General features: G+C 43.0%; 1 protein-coding gene across 5 annotated transcripts in view; it reads right to left on the reverse strand.

Moving 5' to 3' along the window:
- Window positions 1-23070, reverse strand: part of SYNE3 (spectrin repeat containing nuclear envelope family member 3) — a 65220-nt gene that overhangs the window by 38383 nt on the left and 3767 nt on the right. For 3 of the 5 annotated variants that reach the window (XM_080594271.1, XM_080594273.1, XM_080594274.1), the window contains exons 2-4: window positions 5085-5242; window positions 2206-2378; window positions 1442-1751 (exon numbers count right to left, since the gene is read on the reverse strand). In XM_080594271.1, coding sequence (XP_080450397.1) covers window positions 1442-1751; window positions 2206-2378; window positions 5085-5228 — 627 coding nt within the window. In that variant the 5' untranslated portion in view covers window positions 5229-5242. Of the gene's footprint in view, window positions 1-1441; window positions 1752-2205; window positions 2379-5084; window positions 5243-5720; window positions 15794-15835; window positions 18183-23070 lie in introns of those variants that run through there. The other 2 variants (XM_080594272.1, XM_080594270.1) reach the window with 2 other exon arrangements.

The raw sequence follows: 23070 nt of genomic DNA on the forward strand, positions 1-23070 counted from the left end.
GAGTACTCAAATCACTTGTTTGAAAGAACAGCCTTATTAAAATGTCTAATGACTGTCTCCTGCTTCCAAGCCAAACACAAATCTTGGTTAGGAGGGACTGAATGAGAATTTTAAATGGCAATCTAGATAGAGAACACCTGAATTCCAAGAAACCTTCTTATTCATAAAACCAATTGCCTCATAATGAAGAGACAGACCTTTAAATATAAATAATCAACATTGAGTTGCAAGTCTGTTGGTGGTTTTACAGCCTCTCTGCAGCAGCTGCAGATACAAAATTTCTTAATACTCTGTTTTCTAGAAAGACTTGCCAGCTGTTTTTTCTTTTTTCTTTTTTTTTTCCTGTTTTCAATTTTTTAAACAGAAAAAGTATCTATAGAGCAAGCAGAGTAAATGGTGTGAGCACCCCAATGTTGTTCTTCCAGAGTGATCCAAAACTAACCTTTGTTACAACAGCACCCAGGGAGGGATAGCGTACATTGCTCCAGCTCTGGGCTGGGTTGTGATGTGGGAACAAATAGAAGGCAATACTATGTCAGGGCCAGATAGAGCAAATGAGATGGAAATTATCTGTATTTGCATCACTTAAATCCAGCCCATGGGTTTGTTGGAAGCAACTATGAGGCGCAAATTAGATTTTAAGAAGCTCTATATGCTATATGAGTTTATATTTCAAATATTCTTTTGAGTATTTCTATTGATATGAGTTAGGAAGCAACTGAACTCTTCTGTCCACGTGCAAGTCTCTGCCCCTTAGCCGTGCCACATGGTCCAATCCTGTCTTTATCCTAGTTTCTTTACCCAGGAACAGGGTCAAAGGAAATCACTGGCACTGAAAGATGAATTACAGCATCTTATACCAGCCTAATAACTGGTTAAGCTGGAAGATTAGCATCAAGCACAAATTAGTATTTGTGTTTAGTGGAGCTCAGATCCTGGGACTGGCCAGCTGAGTTCAGTGTCGGGCTGCAGCTGACTCCATCTCAGTGCTTCCCAGTTCTACAGGTAGAGAGTGCAGCTCTGGATCTGAAACCAATTCAACAACCACCAACTAGTGCTCAAGCTCGTGATATTCCCTGGCCCTGTGAATGCATACTTTGTACCAGGCAAAAAGATCAGTGATGCCCCAAAAATGCCCCAAGAGATGAGGAGCAATTCAAACTTTACATAAACCTAAACCAGTGTTGACCAGATCACAGCAAGCAGCTTACAATCACTTTACAACAACATACTATAAGGTACAGCATGAGAGCATCCCAATTAACAGCTTATTTTGGGACATGATGACTGTTACAACCAGCCCACTGACTGAAACAAAAGGGATCCTCAGCTCTGCTTCTTTTTGCAGTCCTACCAGGTAAGCCCACCAGTCAAGAAACAGATAGTAAATGATACTGCATATTGATGAAATCTGAACACCTCCCGTTGTTAATAGGTGTACCTGAGCTTCTTCCCTGATTCCTTCATACTCCACCCTCATTTTCTTCTGAACATCCTCATCAACGCTGGGATCACCTATCCTGTTGAACAAGGAAGCAGCTTCTTCCAGCAGCCTCTCCAGCAAGACTGACTGATTTAAGACATCATTCAGTAGAACCTGAGCGTGGCTCAGCTGCCACTGCTTCTCCTTTAAGCCAAGCTGCAACTCAATGTCAGGCTCCAAGGTCACCCTCATGTTGTGAATCCATGCGTAAAACTCATCCTGGGCTTTCAGGTACTCACTCCAGTGCAGCCAGACCCATTCAATGCGGCTGTTGGGGAGAGCAAGAGAGATGAGTTAAATGAAATCATGGTGGGACCAGTGGAAACTGGCAAGCTCAAAAGGCATTCAAAGAAAAAATGCTGAGAGCCTTGTCCTTTAAGATGTTCTGATTTCAGAAGGTCACAATTTACTTTCCAGGTCCTCCCTACTCCGTGGGGAAATACAAGTACAAGGAAGGTATCTATGCCTGGCAAAATTCATTGTCCAAGTCCGTGAGATGGGCTGGCTATGAAGGGAGAGTGAGCTGAGTTTCCACTAACTCTCTCCCCACTATTTCCCTCCAAACCCCCAAATGCTCGTGGATTAGCAGCGATTAGGATTAGCAGTGACTGCTACCTGCAATCCAGGCAGAAGACAGGGGCAGAATCACTTTACAAAAGCACTGGATGAAATAACTTGCGTCAACCCAAAAAGCAGCCTTGTGCAGAGTACACTCGTCTTACCTGTGACAGTGAGTGATGTATATGGCTGTCTCTTCCCACAAGGCTTTAATGTGTCTCAATTTAGATAATACTTCGCGCTTCTTATCCTCACTGATGCTACGAAGAGCAGCATCTGCCTTCACAAGAATCAAGTCCATTTTCAAGCTGCCTTCTGGTTCCAGAGCACATATTTTCTGTGAGAAAAACAAATGAGACTGAAAATTTGAAAAGAAAGCAAGCATAATTGATGAAATTTAACTTTTGCTTTTTCTAGGAATCCTATAGTCCCTGCTGCAAAGTTTTTCCTGAGTGGAAAGTAAGAAATTTTCTTCAGATTTGTTTTTTCTTAACCATCCTAAAGGACTGAATTGAATTGAAAACCATGTAGGAATTGAAAAACATTTTGTTAGCTAAAAAGTAGCAATCTCCACATCTCCATTCTAAGCTGTACTATAAGACATCATGAAGTGTATTCAAAAGGCCTCCTATTGCAAATAAAGTTTGGCTCAGAAAACAAACCAAGAGAAGCTAACTAGTGGAATTTCCTGTCTGCTGCCAAATTTTGCTTTGACCCTAAATTGCTAAGTTATGAATTGCTGAAAAAATGTATCTTGTACAAATCAGAAAGCCAAGAATTGAAAGTTAAGCCATCTAATCTGAAACAAACTCTCTTTCTTTACCTGAACACAGAAAATTAGCACAACTTGTGTACAATATTGCAGAATAACTATGTCCAAACTTGGATGCCAGCTTTTAGCACTATTTTATCCAATCCTCTGATACCATTGGATTGGCTTTTCCTGCTGTTCTTCCACAAACTCCTGGCATGCTGCAGGCTCTCCAGTTTGAAGGAAAAGGCTTCTGTTTTGAAAATATGGAGAGGTTCAAACTTAGCAGCTACTTTTGGAAAGATAAGGCCATGGGATTTGTTCAAAGGAAAAAAAAATAAACCAAGTCAGTTATTGCAAAGGTGAGACCAAATCACAGGCCTTTGAACTTCCAGTCTCACATTCTGGGAAAAGACTGCTCTTCTTGCATGACCATGGCACATCTGCATGTTACTTACGAGCAGGTGTTTCAACCAACCATGTGATTAAAATAATCCAAGAAAGCAGGTCAAAGGGTAGGCTAGGAAAAGAAAATAAAAGCCACATCTCTCACCCAACAGGAAAAATTTAGAGGAAAGCTGTGTTCAAAGCCTGACATTTTTCCAGCACTTGAAGTGAAAGCAAACAACAGCCAGAGAGAAAGCAGTGGCTGTACAGGCATTTTTCAAATCTGTTTAAATGATTGCTATCGTTGGCTGACATTTTCATTAATAAATTAACAGAAAGTAAACCACAGGAAGGAAGCATGAAAAAAAAATGCAAGCCAGATGCAAAAAAGGAACTGAAAAATGATGACAGGATTTAAAAACAGCCAATAGGTGAAGCGGTGAGCACATCGTGAGAAGACAGGCAAGCCAAGCCCACCAGGAAGGCAGGATGAGAGAGCAGGAGGTGGATAACGTACACACAAAGAGAGAATAGACACTTGTTTTTCTTTAGAATGACGAGTTTCTGAAGTCTGAATTAACATAACTTGATTTTGTGCAGGTTACAAACTTCCACATCACACAGAAGTCAACAGGATTCAGTTCAGCCATATTAAATCACCACAAACGTCTAAGCCTTACATCTCTGCCATGACTGCACCCCCTTTGCCAGACTACCACTCTCCTTACTCAAGTTCCTGTGCTTCCCGCATATTCCTGGAGACTGTAGGTGTCAGTTTCCCAGACAAAAGGAAAGAATGAAAATTATTTAAAGGCAGAAATAAATCCATAGCCCATGAGGAAATACTTCAGATTCTCATGACTGACATATAAATCTAGCCATCATCCATCACTCCATGAAGAGTCTCTAAATTAGGCCAGAGGCAAGACCCAGCCTTCAGTGAGCCACAGTTAGGGAAAAAGACCAACGACATTGCTATGCCATTGCGTAAAGTATCTCGCTCTCTGTGTAAGCCTGCAAGGTTTCCTTAGAGCTGTTAAACTTCAGAAGAGGCTGTCCAAACATTAGTAGATACAAAACCAAATACTGTTGGGTAAATAACGATGGAAAAGATTTGGCTGATTGATTTAAAGAACAGACTAGTTAGAATTGAAGGTAATGCAAGTACAAAAATAGTTTCAGTGTTAATCACAGAAATGCCACCACTCCCTCTAATCATGAATGCTATTGATGGGACAAACAGGAGCGTTTCATTTTTTGAGATTATAAGAGCAAGATAACATCTAATGAAACTGAAGTTAATGAATGCAAAATCACAGTAAGAGAGCTGGCACAATCTGCAATGGGATCTCTGTGAGGGAGTTATACAAGAGATTAAGCCAGAACAGAAAAAATGAAAACATTTGCCTTTTCATTAGATGGATTATGAAGGGGAGCTGTAAAGCCTCTTATTACCAGGTCTTATGGAAAAGGACAAGTAGATTACTCTGGAACAGCCATTACTAGGACACCTGCAATCTTTCTCTACCAGTGTTAGAGTCCTGGAGGAGATGGGACACTGATATCATCCAATTCTCCTGTATGATACCTGACTTTTGCAAGCAGCCACTCAGTCGTCTTTTCAGCATGCACACAGAAGTGCACAGACATTTTAACCTGCCAAACCTGCCGCTCATCTTCTGAAATAATCTGAAAAGCTTGGAAGCCTGTGATAACAGATTGCTCTCCTCTTTTTCTACAACGTCTGTAAACATTTTGCAGATGGAAAATAAGAAGCCTGTCCACACAGGAACAATGTTCCATCAGCCATGGGTAGCTGAGAGTTCCTTAACAGAAAACTCCAGAGCTCACAGCGATAATTGCAACTGTTAGCATCTCTGACCCATTACATCACTCTTCCCTTACCTCTGTCTCTCTTAGTCTGGCTTCTAGGGCAGATCGAGGTCCCTTGGTGTTGTCATTGATCCTCAGTCTCTCTTGGATGGCCTTCATCCAAGCTTCTGCATTCTCCACGCTACTGTCAAATTCATCCTGTAGCTGCTGAGTCATTGCATTCGAAGAAACTGAAAGGGTAAGAAGCAGGAAAGTTATAAGTTTTTAGGTTAAAATCTAAACAGGATTGCATTTAAGGGAATCTAAGGAAGCAAGGAGGGAAAGCTAATGATCATGTGGCTTTCCTTTTTAATAATAATACAAAAAATTCACCCATATAGCAGTATCGTGATTCAGTACAGCACAAAGACGACATTTGCACTGCAACTTCCCCAAATGAAAATCTACCAGGAAACAAAAAAGAAGGCAGGGAGTTGTGGGAGGCTCCATTACAGTAAACAGATTTAATTCAAATCTTTCAAATGAGATGAATCTGGTATTTGTGGTATATTCCAGACTGGCTACAGAAATTACAACCACTGTGTCTCTTCCCAGAGCCTAGTCAGTACAAAACTCTCCTGATGCCCTTCCTAGTTCATGTATGGTGCAGCCGACAGACACCAGACTAGCACAGCACTTGGCACATGCTTAGCTTGGATGCATATAAACCTTTTAAAGCTGGTGAAATCAGCATCAGATGCTTAGATGAAATCAGCATCAGTTAACTTGTTCTGCAGAGACCACAGAGAGGTTATCTGAATGCATGCTCAGTGTCTGGGAAAGATCCACACAATGGGAATCAGCGAGCACCTGCAAAGACAAACCACGAGCAAGCCATCACGTTGGAATCTCAGCACTTACAAATTTCTTCTTTTGCCACCTCTCCTATTCCATAGGAGGCTCTCGTGTGCTGCACCAAGCTTCTAATTTTCCCCTCCCTCCTTTGTTCCCCTTCCCAAACAGCAACTGCATGCAATGGTTGCTGGCTCTCTTGATGCATTCTCGTGTCTTCTCTGTTCAGCCTGCAAGCTCTCTGCTGCCCAGACGGCTTACCTTGTGCCTGTGCAACAAGGGAGAGCCATCCTCGGCTAGCCCTTAGGCACTGCCATACTAAACTTGACTAATAAGGACGAATCATAATGAAGCCCCCGAAAGTCAGCTCTACCGAAGTGAACAGAAAGATAACAATAGACATTAAATGGTTTTGGATCGCATCCTACAGTTACTGCCAGCCAAGTGTTCAATGTTTCTTGTAAATTAAAATATTCTTCCTCTTTGTTATTCAACACTGAAATATTTTCTCAGCACAAATCATGAGAGTTAATTACTGAATCAAGCTTGCTGCACAGAATTCAATGCCAGAGCAGCCCCTTCGGTTTCCATGAGATGATTCATGTGGAAGAAACCGCTCAGCGTGAGCTGCAGAGCGCGGCTCTTGATGAAGCCGGACCAAGGGAGTTCTGTAACCATTTCAACTCCTGGCAGTTTCATCTTTACACAAAGGAGAGCCATCCGGTGCTTGTCCACTTGCAGAAAGCTTCTCACCATCCTGCTGATGTTCTTGTCCATGATGTAAAAGGACTCATGCCATATTAGATGTCTTCCCCTGTAGCTCCCAGTCTATTTTGTTCCACGTTAGAGCAGAGGAAATGAGCCATTTGTGAATACAACACTGAGGTCTGGCAACAGAAACAATATAAATTGTTGCTCCACAGCCTTGAGTAGGCTTTATGCTCAACAGCAGTAGGCTTTATGCTCAACAGGTCACAGTAGAGAAGAGAAAGAGAGAGAACTGCGCCTACAGATGAGGGCAGGTGCCCTGCCTGCTACCCTACTCACAGGGGCTGCTGGAACAGAGGATGGTGCAGACGAGGGGAGCTGCACCGACATGAAGGGGGGAATTCCTCTTGGAAGCAGACAAGGCAAAATTCAAAGCTGTAACTCTCACAGCTAGAAGGCAATTTTAAAAAAAAGTGTGACCTCACCTTGAAAAGATTAAAGAATAGAACAGGATGTACTGGATTTAGTGAGGGTGGTGTGGTATGGGGCAGCTACTCCCTCTCTCAAATAAACCATATGATAGGATATATAATTAAAGCTAAAATCATCGTCGTACGTCACAAGAGTCCTAAAGGATGAAGCAGGTTCATGGAGCAATGTTATTTTCAGAAGCTTGCTAGATAGCTGTGTCTTTCTCCAATGCCTGGTCCAGAGCTGCTGTTTCCCAGCTGTCTAACTCGCAGACAAGAGCACACGTCTCTGCAGCTGACTGGTCAGCTCACTTGCACATTAACATTTCTCATTATATCCAGTAGCCATACAGGGAACTGTCCCCTAACACTTCTCGTGTTAAATACATACGTTTCTGGGCAAATGGTGTCTGAACGCAGGAGTGTAAGAGGTGCCGATTCCAGGTAGAATAGCTTGTGAAATGAAAACTCCCGGTCTGTTTGCTGGAGAGGCTCCGATGAGTACTGACATTCATTCCCTAGGAGAGGATCTATTCCTGGTAACATCCATATCATATTTAAAATTGGCTTCAGGACTCCAGTCAGGGACTAGCCCATAGAGGCCATTTTGTTATTCTAGTCCCACTCCCTACACAAAGCACAGGGCAATCAAATAGGCCTAAGAAACGCTGGAAAACCTACTGTCATCTTACATGAAGAAAACCCTACTCACACTCTCCCCTCAGGCTGCTGTCCTCTGAAAGCGAGGATTTTCTGGCCAAAAACCAGCGACACAGACCCCCATCCCACACGTAGGCAGTCCCTGTACGCAGCCAACAGGAAGCCATGGAAAATGTTATTTCCATATTAAGATCACCAGTGTGCAAAGGAAGAGAAGCACTTCGTTACTCCAGCTGCCTGCATAACATCATTTACTGATTTTTACCGACTAATTCGTATAACGTAGCGCTGTAAAGACAATTAAATTTAGCATGAACTTTCACCCAGTCTGCAGGCGGATTTCACGGTGGGTTTGAGCTGCAATATGGGACAGGTCTGGGGACAGCCTGTGGAGAACGTGCTCTCCTGCTTCCTCTGCACTGGGCAGTCCGTGCCCAGCTGAAGCAATCGGCTGCAATGTCCTGGGGACTTCTCTCTCCGAAGCCCTCACAGGCATTAAAGGCATGGATGAGTTTCTACAGGGGAAAAGTATATTTTCTGACTTACTTGGAAGGAAGAACAGCTGTTAAAGCTACCTGAAATCTGGCGATGCCTGTAATTTTTTGAATTTTAACTATTTATTTTTGCAAGTAGTCCTAAAGATGGATGATTACTGGATGTTATGTATCAAAAATACAGAAACCCATTTCTTCTGCGTCATTGTGACTAACTGATCGAGCAGTTCTGCAGGTGAAATACAGGTCAGTGCAAACACTACAAAGCAGACATAGCAGCTCCTGAAGCAGCCCAGTGGTGCAACGCCAGCACTCGCAGACCAGCCTGCAGCAGCAGCAGGCCACTGGGGCCACCTGCGTCATAGCACAACAGCCGCTGCCCCAGGGCACAGGCACCTGGACCCACTGTGCCAAGGAAAGCCTCCACTTCAGCACAGGTGTAATCCCCTGAGCAATTTGTACAGGATTATTTTTGTCACAGTCTTTTACAAAAGCATGTAGTGGCTCAAAACAGCATTTCATTTTAATGCCACTTGAATCACTGTATTAATTCATACTGTGGAAGGCATATTTATGCTGCAAAAAAGCATTTAGCTTCTCTATAGATATGTTACTAAATGAGGGTAATAACTAAGCATAAGAAATTCTGGCATAGATAATGAGACACTGAGCAAAACCCACTTTTATTTCTCCAAATGCAATAACGCAGTCACTTAGTAGAAGTAGGGAAGAAGCACGTTTCCAGGTGCTAAGCATAACCGCCTGACAACAGCTCCTGCAGACTTTACATAAAGCATGTTTATGTTTCAGGAACAGGAAAATATAAGGCACAGATCAGCTCCAGAGACCTTAAGCCCAACCTCTTCCACAGCAGTAGGCTTCCTATTTCCTCTAATCTCCCTCCATGGCTCCAAAATGCAGCTTGGCAGTGCCTGGACAGGCACATGCGTTTCAGTGCTGTAGAAGGCACCATGCCTCCGCCCAAATATCCCAAAGCAACGGCAAGTCGCCAATCTGCTCAGCTTCTGAGCTGTGGCCTGCCCGTGTTAGGCTCAGCTGATGACAAGAGATACGGAGGCAGCCTTGCACCAGCCGTGATCCTCGAGCTGTCTTGGAGAGGACAAATTAATTAGCCAACTGCTCGGCGTTTGTAACTCCTTGAGCCTCAGGTACGTGGAGATGCCTGGGTCTCCATGGCAGACCCGAAGCACTGAAAGGCACAAACCATCCTCCGCGTGATCCACTTGTGGGGCCAAATTCCTCTGAGCACTTCCTCCTTAACTGCATCTACTTCAGCATTCATTCTAGTGCATCTAATCACTCTCACTAGGGTACCATGAGACTGACCTATTTAACATTTGTAATTCACTACCAAGAGCTCTTATTTTGCAAGAGCACTGTCTTTTTGGTGGTATTATTCTACTATTTTGCAATGTTTCATAGCGTACTTTTTTCTCACTGCCAAGTCATGCAGCTTTTTTTTTTTAAAAAAAAAAGAAAAACTTCTTAAACATTTCTTACAACTACTCCCATTTTAAATGTTCTTTTAAAAACCTACATTTATAGAACACAGGCTCTTAAATGGTTTCAGTATGTCTTGGCTTCCTATATTCATGTACTACTCGACTAGTTTCCAGAACCCAGTTCTTACAAAAATAAAAGGAATGAACAAAAATGCTGCAGGAAATTCAAATCACTCACCATTAGGGAGACTGTTTCCCAAATTTTGAAATACTTCAAACTTATCATAACCTTTTCCATTTGGTTCCGGGATTGCACGTGAAAAAGATTTGGAAAAACCCCACTTGGAGTGTGTTAAATTTTATACAAACGCATGAGTGGGGAAGCAATTGTGGTTCTGGGAATTGTTTGGATCCTGGGATAATTTAATAACTCTTCAGTTTCTCTGGATATTGTAAAAGGAGCTCTGAGAAGGTGCAGAGCTGGGAGCTCTGGCTGGCCTTTCCAGAGCTGAATTATTGGTGGTCCGCTCTGGGAGGTGCTGTCTGGAAGCAAGACACCAGTAGCAGATGCTTTGCCAGGGGAGGCACACCCACGCACAGCAGAATTAACCTGCCTGAGTAGGTGCAGATGCCCTCCAGGTTGTAAATAAAAGGTGTTGTTATTTCCAGCATAATCTTTTAGAGGCTCAAAACATTAATCCTATCACCTTGGCCATCTTCCAACACAGCCCTTTCCTGTGTTATTTGCAGTGAATGTTTATGACAGCCAGCAATTTTTTGCCCTAATTAAAGAGCTAGAGAATAAATAAAGATTTGTTGTTTTTTTGTTTGTTTGTTTTTTGAATAAACACAACCATAGGCAAGTTACAAGCATCCCCTTCAACCAAAGAATGCAAACATCATGAGTGCATGCAGCATTCAAGCATATCATAATCATTTCTTTTCCCTTACAAAAGGATCGATAGGAATCCTAAGGCTAATGCATGGAATTCAGCTTCAACATGATCACACCAGAAAAGTTTCTATTTGATTAAAAATAAAAATAAACTTAAAAAAAGGAGAGAAAAAAAAAGAGTTTGTCAGATATGTTCTGAACCAGGCTAACTCTGAAAAAGCCTAGTTTTTTCAACCATTTGTTTAGAAGATTAATTTCAGACTTTGGTGAGAGCCAAATGGGATGTATTTTTGCTTTACACAGCTCCTCTGGAAAGTATAGATTCCCAGATCTAAGAAGTTATTTCTTAAAATTTTGATCCATTTTTTTAGACTAGTTCTATTTTTGAATGGAATAATCATGTGCAACTCAGGCAGACCTAGGTGCTGGGGCTATCCTTTCACATCTGGGGCTATCCTTGTCCACTAAGGGCATCTGCAAGAATGATGTGCAATAGATCTGACCAGGGCTCTTTTAATTTTGTCATTTCAATCTTCAAGTCATATGGGATGAAAGAGATGTCGTAAGAGATGACTCAATTGCAACTCTTTGCCCCCTCCCTACACTCCATGCCCATGCATTTCTGTATTCCCAGGTCAGTCTTGGAGACAGGCTGGTCTTCCACGACTCAACTAGATTAGAAAGATACAGCGTTTAGTCCTGGTCTAGAGTTCATTCTTACCACGACAGAGAGAGCGAGTATCTTTATGAGGTATCTGTTCATTTTAGATTTTGATCTTCTAGCCCCACATTACTGCAGCATTAAACAACCATTTTGTTCAGTCGGTACTCCATGCCCTTTATGTTACACCTCAGGTTCAAAGGTTTCTTGCCTATAGGCAATAAGGAAATCCTTAACCAGACAAGAATGAAAATAGTATTTCAGATACTAGGCCTGTGGTCTAAACACTGCAGAGAGTGGTTTCAACCTTTTCTAATACATATCCGTAGAAGTTTCTCTACAAAGATGCAGATCTCTGTTTAGTGACTTCAGACCTAATGGCAACAGGCTTGCTTTTCCTGGTCATCTTTCACAGACTCTTTAGTTTGGGAAATCACAGGTTAAACACCTCTGCTATAAAACTTCAGCAGAGATTCTTCAGATCCAGGGTGTCTGCTTCTGAAATTGCCAACAGAGTGCATCTGCTGCCCTGTGAGTAATCTCCATCTTGTGAACCCCAACCCAGCCCTTGGAATAGGCTCAGTTTAAGCTTTGCTCAGCTCCTGAAGAGTTTTACCATCAGTCAGCCAAAGAAAAAGCACTACAAGCCAACAGCATTAGTCTCATGGTCTCTGGAGGCTGGAATTTATGTTTTTAATTATTTTCCATTTGTCTTCTACAGTCCACATGATCCCAAAGTACTGGGTGCCAGTCACCGCACTGATATACTGACTAATAAACCTCTGCGATGTCTGGATCTTGGCTAGAGATTGGTGAACGATTCAGAGTGAAAAATATACCTGATAAATTGTTCCTCTTTCACTGGTCATATATTGTGTACAGACAATGTAGTTTTCTCAAAGGTATGGCTATTCTTTACCATTTGCCAAAAAGATTCTGTAAATTAAGTTTGCTCCGTAGGCTATTCCCAAGTAATTCTTCCTTGAGACTCTTCATACCCCAGCTGCACCGCTTAGTTTTGGTTCCCTGTCACTACCCTATTGAGAAATTGTCATCTTCAGCTGGCTAGCGGTGGCTCATGTCACACAGAAGCTCCCAAGGGCCATTTTCACCATCAGGACCCCAGTGGGACCTTAAGCCTGGGTTAAGTACAACCAGCATGCTTTCACAGCACCCTGCAGTGGCCAGAAATGCTCCACAGTTAGAAGGATAACACCTCTGTCCCAAAGAGATTACAGGCAACGTGTTAGAAAGGGATCAGCAATGAAAGTGGGGCATCAGCGCGTGCTTCGACTGTAGTTTGTGGTTCGACTCAGCCCTTCCCCTGAAGGCAGAGATCCTCACACATCCTCCGGCCCTGCTAGGGCAGGCAGCCTCAGCAAGGGCCTGCAACGTGGTGGGACTCCGAAATGGGGCTTGCACCGCAAGAGAGGATTCACGGCACTGAACCTCAGGCTGTCTGTGGGACACCCTGAGCTAGGAGTGTGTCAGCCCTGCGATTCCCTGGGAAGCCAGGGTGAGAGGGGCACTTCCAGGCAGGGATCCACGCCAGAGGTGGACGACTTCCTTCTGCGGGAATCCCATATCCTGAAGAGACCTGAGTCATGACGTGGGTGCTCAGGGCTGGAGGCTGTCAAACTGTCTCAAAGTCTGCACCCTTTTCTGCCTCCTTCCCTCTTTCACATAACTGTTTCCACGTTTGGCTCTAGGGGTTTTGTGCCTAGAATTTCCCCCCTCAAACATGTTAAATCTTATTCAACCATCAGTCAAATACCTCTGCCTCTGAGTGATGAATTGTGTCCAAACTGGGAGCATTAGGCATAAGACCTTTAAACTAATAAACCTTGTATGTCAAATATTTAGTAGCAATATTTGTTAGAAATAAAGTTATTTGCAAACACTAAACAAATATAACTCTATGGGCATAGTACCCTTAATCCCCTTCAGAAGAACAGCTGAAGGGCTAACTCCCCAAAACATAAAATTTCTCAGATCTATTTTTCAAATCATTATCACCAGGATGATGCTAATGAGATATAAACATGGAAAAAGTGAGATTCACTGGAATAAAAACTGGCTGAAAGTAATTAGGACAATCCTACTTTTAAATACTGTTGATACTTTTAAATACTGTTAAATAAGTTGTTGATTAAAATAAATGTGAGATTTCCATAGTATCAAAGTAAATGACAATGGAAAAAACTTCTTATTTTAATTTTACCACACAAGAAGAGCTGTTTATATAAAGAAAGAGAAAAATGGTCACTGCAAGAGCTAAACCATTGAAATGCTGTCAAAGAGACACATCAGGGTAAGTAAAGTTAGACCCAGCCCGCCAGCATTTTGGACATAATTTGAAGTAACATTTGCACTAAGCTGATAATGCCAGGCTTTATACTGCAAAAAGGCACTGGTTTGTGTTCAGACAAACCCAGGCTCTGGGGCAAACAAGGCCTGCCTATGTTCTGAACAATACACGGTTGGAACTGCCAGCAACCTTATCCCCAAGCTCGTTACTCAGAAACAAAGTAGACCACTGCAGATCTGTGGCTCTAAATTAATTCGGAGTGGTTGAGAACATTTGGGGAATTGAATAAAACAGGCTGTTTTCCCGTGACTCATTTTTGCCTGAACTCTTGCAGTTTCCATGTCTTTGTCACCCTCCCACTGCACGCATTCGCCAGGCGCTGTGGGTTACAGACCAAGAACGCATCTCTGCTTTCAGCTGCAGGGACCACTCCTAGCAGCTGCTGAAGCTTTTGTTTCTGCAAGGAGACCAGCGCCTCGACAGCACACGTGGAAACTGGGATTTCACAACTGGGAGGAAGCATGCCTCCTGGATGAAGCAGCGCTGCTGTTTTCGCAGCCTCATTAGCCTGACTGAGGACTGAAGTCCTATATTTATAAACCTAAAGGGGATTTCAACCTCCTCCTACTGAGGTTAATTAAAAACCAAACTAAATGTAAAGTGGCAGCAGCAGAAAGCTGTGTTGGTCAGCCGTCCACCTCCGGTGAGAAGGACCTGAGCTTATTTAAAGCTGCGATCACACGTAATTACCTCTCTGAGCAGTCAGGGTAAAGCCGATGCTTATTATTCTCACTCTTACATCATCCAATTTTAATCACCTTTTAGAAATGTAATATTAAAAGAAATCAAGACTCTTTTTTTTTTTTAAATCCCCTTGTGAACATCAGAAAAGATTAGGCAGCTCAGCTCTATTTAAACTCCACTGGGAGCTCAGGGCCTACATCCTCGTGGCAACTTTGAAAATCCCACCCTAAATACGATGGGACACATCTCTGTGGCTGTCAGCCACCAGAGATCTAATGCAGATACACGTTCAGAGCAAGTGGTCACATCAGCAGAGGATTTACACGCACACACTGGCGCATTTGACATACACACACTTCCTGAGTGACGTGGCAGAGCACTGATGATTCTCAAACACTTAAAATCAGGAAAAGAGTGAAGATATATTTTTTTATAACCCAAGTAATTTATAATTCTTCTACGAGGAGTAATATAATTCATGGCACAAACTTAACTTGGATCTAAAAGAGAGACTCTTTCCTCAGAAATCTCCAAGGCCATCTTTTAAAGATGTTATTTTTAAAATACATTCCATGTCACTTGAATCCCTCCCCCCCACACACACTATTTCCCCTTTGAATACATAGTTCATGGTGCAGCAGAGCATTGCTAAAGGTTGATACGGGCAACATGGGGAGCAAGTTATCACCTTCCCTGAGGAAAATGCACGAGACTGTGACAGGACCACAGCTAAGCTGCAGCCCAAGAGACTCACAGTAATCCGAAGGTTTGCACAAAGGGCTCAATGAGCATAACACAAGCGACCATGCAAGATGGGAATTACACCTCCTACTTAAAACATAACTTTGAATTTCTTTAATCACTTTTTAATTTACCGCATACACCCAGGCCATGTTTTGACATGTCAAATACTGTGGTCTTTAGTTCCCAAACTTCAGGGAAGGGATCCCAGCAGTCCCAATGTTGGTGAACATTTTGAGGCTATAAAACCCGATATCATGTCCTGCATGTCAGCAACGGCCCCAGCAGACGCTCTCTATTAGCTTCACTGGCTGCCCCTTATCTCCAGTCCCCGGCCCTGTGGTGAGCACCACAGCAGGGATATTTTCACTGCTTTTTTTTCCTGCGCTACATGAAGGAATTCCTCATCCTGGCCTCAGAATAATATATTCAGCCACTCACGAAACAGTTTATCTGGCTGTATGTCATCACATAGTGCTCTTGTCCTCTCGGCCACCGCCCTGGGGCACTTCCACCCAGCAATAGATGAAGCCCGGGCTTTCCCTGGAGACAAGTGCGCGAATGGGCTGGTCTGCGTGAGCCATGGGCAACCATGCGGGTGCTGCCCGAGTGCTCGATCATTGCCCTCCCCCAGCAGAGCACTTGCTTCTATCTCCTTTTCATTACAATCCACATCCATGAAATGTCAAGGCACTTAATAACTTTGATGCTTCTATCTCTCTGGCAAATTTAACGGAAAGAAGAAGTTCAAGAAGTTACTAGGAATCAAAAGAGAAACATAGGCAGCATGGGCTCAACAGTCACACTTCCTTATGAAATAAAAGTAACAAATCCCACAGAAACCTTACCAAAATCCTGGGAATTCTGGAAAAATGATTGGTAAAAGTCTGCGGAGATTTCCCTGGTGTTCCCCTGCAGGTTTGCAGCACCTGAAGCTCAGCTTGTCCGCCGCTGGGTTTTCGGCAAACAGTTCAGCATGGCTGGCAACGCCAGCAGGGTTGGTGCAAAGAGAAACCAGAGGCTTCCTCCTCACTTGTGTCAGAGGCAGCGCAGGATTTCCTCTCTGCCTCCTGCCGCATGGTAGGAGTGAAAGAGGGGATGAAAGTATAGAGATAAAACAGTCCAGAAAAAAAAATAAAAATAAAGGGAGAAAACAAAAGAAAACCATCATGGTATGCTGCCACTGTTTCAAAGGTAAGATTTAAATAGCAATAATCCCCAGAAACTATCAAGAGTTCAGGTCATCAACTAATAAGCTGGTTAATTCTGGAGGATTAATGCTTGAAATTGTTATGCCTGACAAATGTTTGCTGAACAGGAGTGAGTCCAGAATACTTGGCATGAAAACAAAAAAACAAAGCAGCAAGAAGCAAAAGTGCAGACAGGTACGGATCAGCGCCAAGATTTTTTAGAAATCATTAGCTCAACCTCTGACATAATTATAACTTTATCTTTCACTTTTTTACTCTCAGTTCCCCAGTCCCTTCACAGACTGACACACTAATCTGGATTCTGCTCTCAGTTACAACGGTGCAATGTAAAGAAGAGGTCAGATGGTATTTTCAGGCAATCCCGCTGCAGGCACAATTTGGCTGAATGGAGTAATTTCGTATGCATTAACCATCTCTCATGCTGGAGCACATGATGAATTCTCCATTCCTGATTCCTCCAAACTGTTGGAAAATATTAAGCAGCATTTTCCCTCAATTGATTATGATTCATTGGGGTATTCCTGCTGTTAGATATCATACAAATTGAAACCCACTGCAATTTAACCATCCTAATAACGTCAATCTAGTTAATATATGCCAAGGCCAAACCAGATCTCACTTAAACTCAAACTAGTGTAAATCCAAAACAAGTGCACGTGGCCAACAAATCTCTCTAGTTGTACAGTTGCTATGCGTCCAAATTTGTGCTACACTGATCGGCATTCCTAAGAGTACAAGAAACATAAAGATGAAGGGTGGAGAAATTGGTGAAAATGAAATGCAAAAAAAAAAAAGTTGGTCCAAATTCTACTTCCAAATTACAAGTTAGATACAATCATGACCCTCTCCTTCCTTTTCAGTGGGCAGAATCAGTCACTACACACAAACAGCATGGGGAAAAGCTGAAGACAGCAAAAAAAGTTGGAATGAAAATCTAAGTAGAAGAAGTAGAAGAATCTAAGCGGAAGAACAACAATGGGATAGAAACTGTCCATCAGGCTCAGCCTGCGGAGTTGCTAATACAGAGCATTACCTGAAGACCAGTGGTGCAAGCTAGGCCACATCCATCTGCAATGGTGACCCCAGCGTAGCCAACTGAGCCCAGAATTTTGCCACCAATGGTAAAATGTTACAAGGGAGAGAAGAGGAGGAATGTCTTAGGAGTTGGTGATGATGCCTGTGTATTTCAGAGAGGGAACTGCTATACCAGTGTTTTTCCAACTGGCTTGTTAGCCTTTTGCTAACTTGAATAATCCTCAGAAATGATAAGAACATCTAAAACCATGTCAGCCTGCAGACTAAATGGTGCAATGGATGAATGTGAAATGGAGAGCAGGTCCACATATCCAAAAGTCAAATCAGTTTCATTTTAGGATGTGTTGCTGTTTGAAAGGCAGAATTTAAAATGCCTACAAATGAACCTCTTTGCAAGCTTCTTCCCTATTCTCTCTCTCCTTTAGTAAATCCCATAGTTGGTGTGCATTTGCCATAGTCCTGTTAAACAAAAAACCATAACAACAACAACATTACTAGTTTTGAGGAAACAAAGCATATATATGGCTAACGTCAGCTGTACACAGTAGCTTCTAAAACACAGTAAGAAGCCTTCTCTTCAGATGACAACCTAGAAAGCAAAGGAGCCCAGCAGCTGCCCTGGTGACTACAAATAGCCACAACCCGGAGGCAGCAATGAATGGATTAAACGAACAGTCAGAAATGCAGCAGTCACTGTAAAACTTTCAGTAAGTTAGATCAAAACATAACATATTTTGAAAGGAAACTGCAGCTTCAGAAAAACACTCCAAATGTTCCTACAACAGCTAACTTGCCATTCCCTTCCTTCCCATCTGAAGGATGATATTTTCAGTTTAGCAAGGGATGGATGAGTTTTTCCCATCCCTCAGACCCACTATGGTTTTTGTTGTGTTAGGAGAAAGCATTTGAATGGCACCTTCTGTAGCCAGATATCTCCTTGTTAGGTCATGGATTCAACCATATCATAAATAAAATAAAATAAAATAAAATAAAATAAAATAAAATAAAATAAAATAAAATAAAATAAAATAAAATAAAATAAAATAAAATAAAATAAAATAAAATAAAATAAAATAAAATAAAATAAAATAAAATAAAATAAAATAAAATAAAATAAAATAAAATAAAATAAAATAAAAATGTTGGATGACTTTAGATTTCCTGACTGTCTGTACACACTGCAAGGAGAACATTTTTGCAAATGCAGTGCAACCCATGGAGTCAAAGGCCTACACTGTCCCACTGATAAAGTGACAGCTCATGATACTCATTGCAAAGTAAGCTTTTGCATCTTGGCACAGTTCGTGATGTGCCAGGACCACCAACTGTTGGGTTACAAGGACTACAAACTATCAAGTGTTGTCAGAGATCTGACAAAGAGCTATGAAACAAACCCCTGAGGAAGGAAAAGGAGAAGCAGTGTGAAAGATTTTCTTCCAAGAAGACCAACATGACTGTGGCACATGTTTCTACTATTCTGCAGGAGCTGAGGTCCTAGCTGTAGGTGACACAGGTAGAGCAGCAGCAGGATCCCTGACTCACAGAGGTTACCACTGAGGCAGAAGAGGCAGAGCATGGGTACAGACAGAGGAGGAAGGCGCTGGAGCAACAAGGCAGTGTTAGTTGGTGTGAAGAGTCACAAAGAGAGCAGCAGCAGCCTAAATGCTGTCAAATTTCCACAGACATGAGTTTTGAGGAATCTGAGGGATGGTCATGACATGGATTTAGGAATGATTACACACGATGACAAGAAGTGCTCCAGTGAAAATCAGCCGGCCATCAGTTAGTTAGGCTGGCCAGAAATGGAAGCTGGTCTCTCAGTAACAAATGAAATGTAGCATGGGGATGTATGGGAATGAAAACTTCTATCACGTGGGAAAGGCCTCTTTTAGCTGTATTTTAATTCTGAATTATAGTAACATTGGGATAAAAGGACTTTTCATGCAGTTGATAGTCCCTAATGAATCTCTTTTGGAAATGCTGTGAAAGGACTTTCCAGAAAAGGAACACCTACACCGAATATTTAAGTTGTCCTAAGTACAGGGCTTGGAGGTCATGGTGGGGTGGCACAGGCAGGTGTCGGGTTGTAGGTCTCCTTCTGGTACAATTTCCCACTGTGGAAATAATGAATCATTAAGCAGAAGCTGATCACTCGGCAGAGCCTAATAATTCAGATGTCCCACCTCCAAGCTGAGCAGCTGAAAGATGAGGCTAAGGCAGGCATTACACTTTGCCCCATTCAACAAGAAAAGAAGTATTTTGACTTTGTTTCTTGGCACAAAAACCAACCAAACAAAATACAACACAACAACCCCCCCAGTACACACACCAAACCAAACCCTGAAAAATGTCAGACCTGATCTGAGCAAGATGTGGGTTAGCTGTTGGTATAGTTGCTTAACTGAAAAACTCATCCACTTGCAAATCCCCAAATTAAGGTGTAACCTAAAAGAGCTTCATGAATACCACGGTGATAGACAACACAGGAAGGGGACACTGCAGAAAACAATTACATGTGGAGCACTGAAGCTGGTTATTAGCATTCAGATAAATTCCACAGCACTGACTAACAACAGCTATTCAACACGAGCAAGACTAAACAAAAAAAAAAAAAAAAAGGATGTGACTTTTAAAGTATTGGGATTAAGAGGGTTTATGTAATTACAAAAATGTTTTTAAGCACCTTCAGCTCTTTCATCACGTATCAAATGCTTGCTCTGCAGCCCCAAACAACACTAACAGCTCGCCTCCATAATTAAGTTTTCTCACAACACCCAACGGCCGGAAAAGCAAGCAGCAGAGGTGCGAAATAAAGTGATGCTGAAAGCAAGAGCATCTCTAGGGCTGCTGGTAGCTCCTGTCCCAGGCAGCTCCAGCTAAGTGCCATCAGGGTTAAGGATTTACAAGCATTACAAGCGATGCCTCTAAGGGAACATCTGAAGAAGAGAGATTTTGCAAATTAGGAGAATTTGCAAAATTTGCAAATGCTGTGGACAGCCAGGGAGGGCACAGCTATGACCACACTGCGTGACCTTGTGCCTGCCAGGCAATGCCAGCGACACACTCCTGCTCATTACTTCGTAGGGCCATAGCACCACAGAATATCCTGAGCTGGAAGGGACCCACAAGGATCAAAGTCCAACTCCTGGCTCCACTCAAGACTTCCCAAAAATCTGACCATGTGTCTGAGAGCATTGTCCAAACGCTTCTTGAACTCCGGCAGGCTCGATGCTGTGACCACTGTCCTGGGGAGCCTGTCCCAGTGCCCGACCACCCTCTGGGTGCAGAACCTTTCCCTAACACTCAGCCTCCCCTGTCCCAGTTCCACACTGTTCCCTCAGGTCCTGCCACTGGTCACCAGAGTCTACTTCCCCATCTTTCTCTTTCTTCTTTCCTCTTTGTCTCCCTAATCATTAATTTATTGACTCTACAACTATACACGAGCTTCTCCTCTGGCCTGGAGCAACCGTTTTGGGGATCTCCCTACCAGGACCATTTTTCTGCCAAGGACCTGCAGTGCAGTACCGGGGGCTTGGTCCCAATGGCATTGCATTCTCACTAAAGTGAGAAGCAGTTATGCCTGGAGCAAGATTTGAAAATCCAGAAAATCTGGATAAAGAAGTTATTTCTACACTGGAAGGGTCTTAAAAAATAATGGAGTAACTAAGGACCAAGGACACAAGGAGAGGGAGAAAGGTTCTGTAATAATTTGAAGCTTGAACAAATGAACAGAGAGGCTTGAACTTATTTTCCTTTCTATGAGTTCAAAGGTGTTTTTTGTAACCTGGTGTCTCATGCCAATAGTATGCACCCTCTGCCATAACAACTAACGCAGTCGGCAGGTCTATAATCTGGGAACACGGGAAAATTCAAAGCTCTGGTGAAGCCAATGGCAACATTGCCACAGAGCCAAGATTTCTCCTGTGGACTTAAAAGACAAGCTAGCAAGATTTTTTTTTTCTTTGGGTGCTCTCTTTATCTGGAGATCTAAATTAACACAAGCGGTTCTCTGGCATTTACTGAGCTAGCATTATTAGCTATGTACGCTACAAAGAGCCCGTGCTTAGCCTGCTCACTTCCACCACTGCAGCTATAGAGTGTTCTTGCTGACTTAAACACAGAAAATCACCTGTATTTGTCATACACTGTCATCTGCCATTCATATAACCGCTACCACATTCCCACAGGGCCTCGAGAGCACTTAAGCAGAGAGACATGCATCAAGAGAAATCAGTCATCTAAGTTACAGGAAACGTACAGCTTGGGGAAGAACCAACGGCTTCAAAGATTGGTTTCTTTTATTTACTCATAGAATTTCCTCACAGGGTGCTGCCTTTCCATCTGACAGACTTGAAAACACAGCGGGTACATCAATGTCTGTTCACTTTCCATCTTCAGCTTCCATGAGCTTCTTCAGGCAGTACTGACAGTGGGGTGCAAAGTCTGGATAACGACTAGATATTACGCCTCTTAAGCTATTCCTCTATCAGAGACAAGACATGTTTTTCTGCTAGGATTGCCTCATTATAATGGCTGGAAAATAAATGGCAAGCACGTAATGCTTTAACCATGTGTCACTGCTATGTAAGGTGGAGAGAACAGTCAAAAGTAACCCTTACACTTTTTTTATAGTTTAACTTTTTATTGCTGTTGTGTTCATCCAATGGAGTGAGTAGGTGAGTCACAGAATCACAGAATGGTTTGGGTTGGAAGAGACCTTAAAGCCCACCCAGTTCCACCCCCCTGCCATGGGCAGGGACACCTCCCACCAGACCAGGTTGCCCAAAGCCCCGTCCAGCCTGGCCTTGAGCACCTCCAGGGATGGGGCACCCACAGCTTCTCTGGGCAACCTGTGCCAGGGCCTCACCACCCTTTGAGTAAATAATTTCTTCATAATGTCTAATCTAAACCTACCCTCTTTTAGTTTAAAGCCATCCCTCCTTGTCCTATCACTGCAGTCCCTGATAAAGAGTCTCTCCCCAGCTAGTTCCTCCCCAGAGTCAGTGTTCAATAATCTTGTAGAGTAAAAGCTCTCATTTTGGTTTTTAAATCCACTATGGGTTGTTTACTCTGTCCTACCCAAGACACCTCTGACCTAGACCTAGCGCTCACAACACAGGTGCCTCACATACCGGACATGCCCTGTGAGATGCTAACCTCCCCTTTCACAGATGGGGATACCGATGCTCTCAGTAGGGTCTGTCTTCCCAAAGTAGCCTCTGACAGGTGGTGCCAGACCCAGCGACACTTTAAGCACCCAACACCACTGGTCCCACTTCAAACCTGACTGTACGTGCTCACCCAACACCACAGAGCAAACCTGGGGCATTTCTGAGTCAGTCTAATGCATTAACAGGAGAACGATGACCGCGTGCTCAGCAAAAGCCAACTTGTACATGTGGGAGTCATGAATTACGGCCTTGAGGTCTGCACTTCTCACTCAGCAGAACCACACAAACACTTTCAGGAGAATTCATGAGAACTCAAGTTGTGTACGCCAGCCTGGATCAAAACAATACTTACAGATACACTTGGTCTCAAAAATCAAGTATTTTCAAGGAGTTTTGAAGAGCATCTCTCACTCCATTAAAGACAACTTCCCGAATATTCTTTTAGTCCCACGAGGTATGACAGTGAAGGAGATTACAAGCTCCTATTACTCTCCAGCAGTGGGAGGAACGTGTCTAGGAGAGGAAGCCGGCAAATCGGGCTGCTGGTCAGACTTGTCACAGCTCCTGATGAATTCCTGCCCTGCTGGGCAAGCAACACAGCATTGCATGCTCCAGTTTGCTCAGCTGCCCCCCAAGATGCAACAACACTCGCCTGCCTCAGAGGAA

This window comes from Anser brachyrhynchus (genome assembly GCF_964034855.1).
Source record: "Anser brachyrhynchus genome assembly, chromosome: 5".
Taxonomy (NCBI): Eukaryota; Metazoa; Chordata; class Aves; order Anseriformes; family Anatidae; genus Anser; species Anser brachyrhynchus.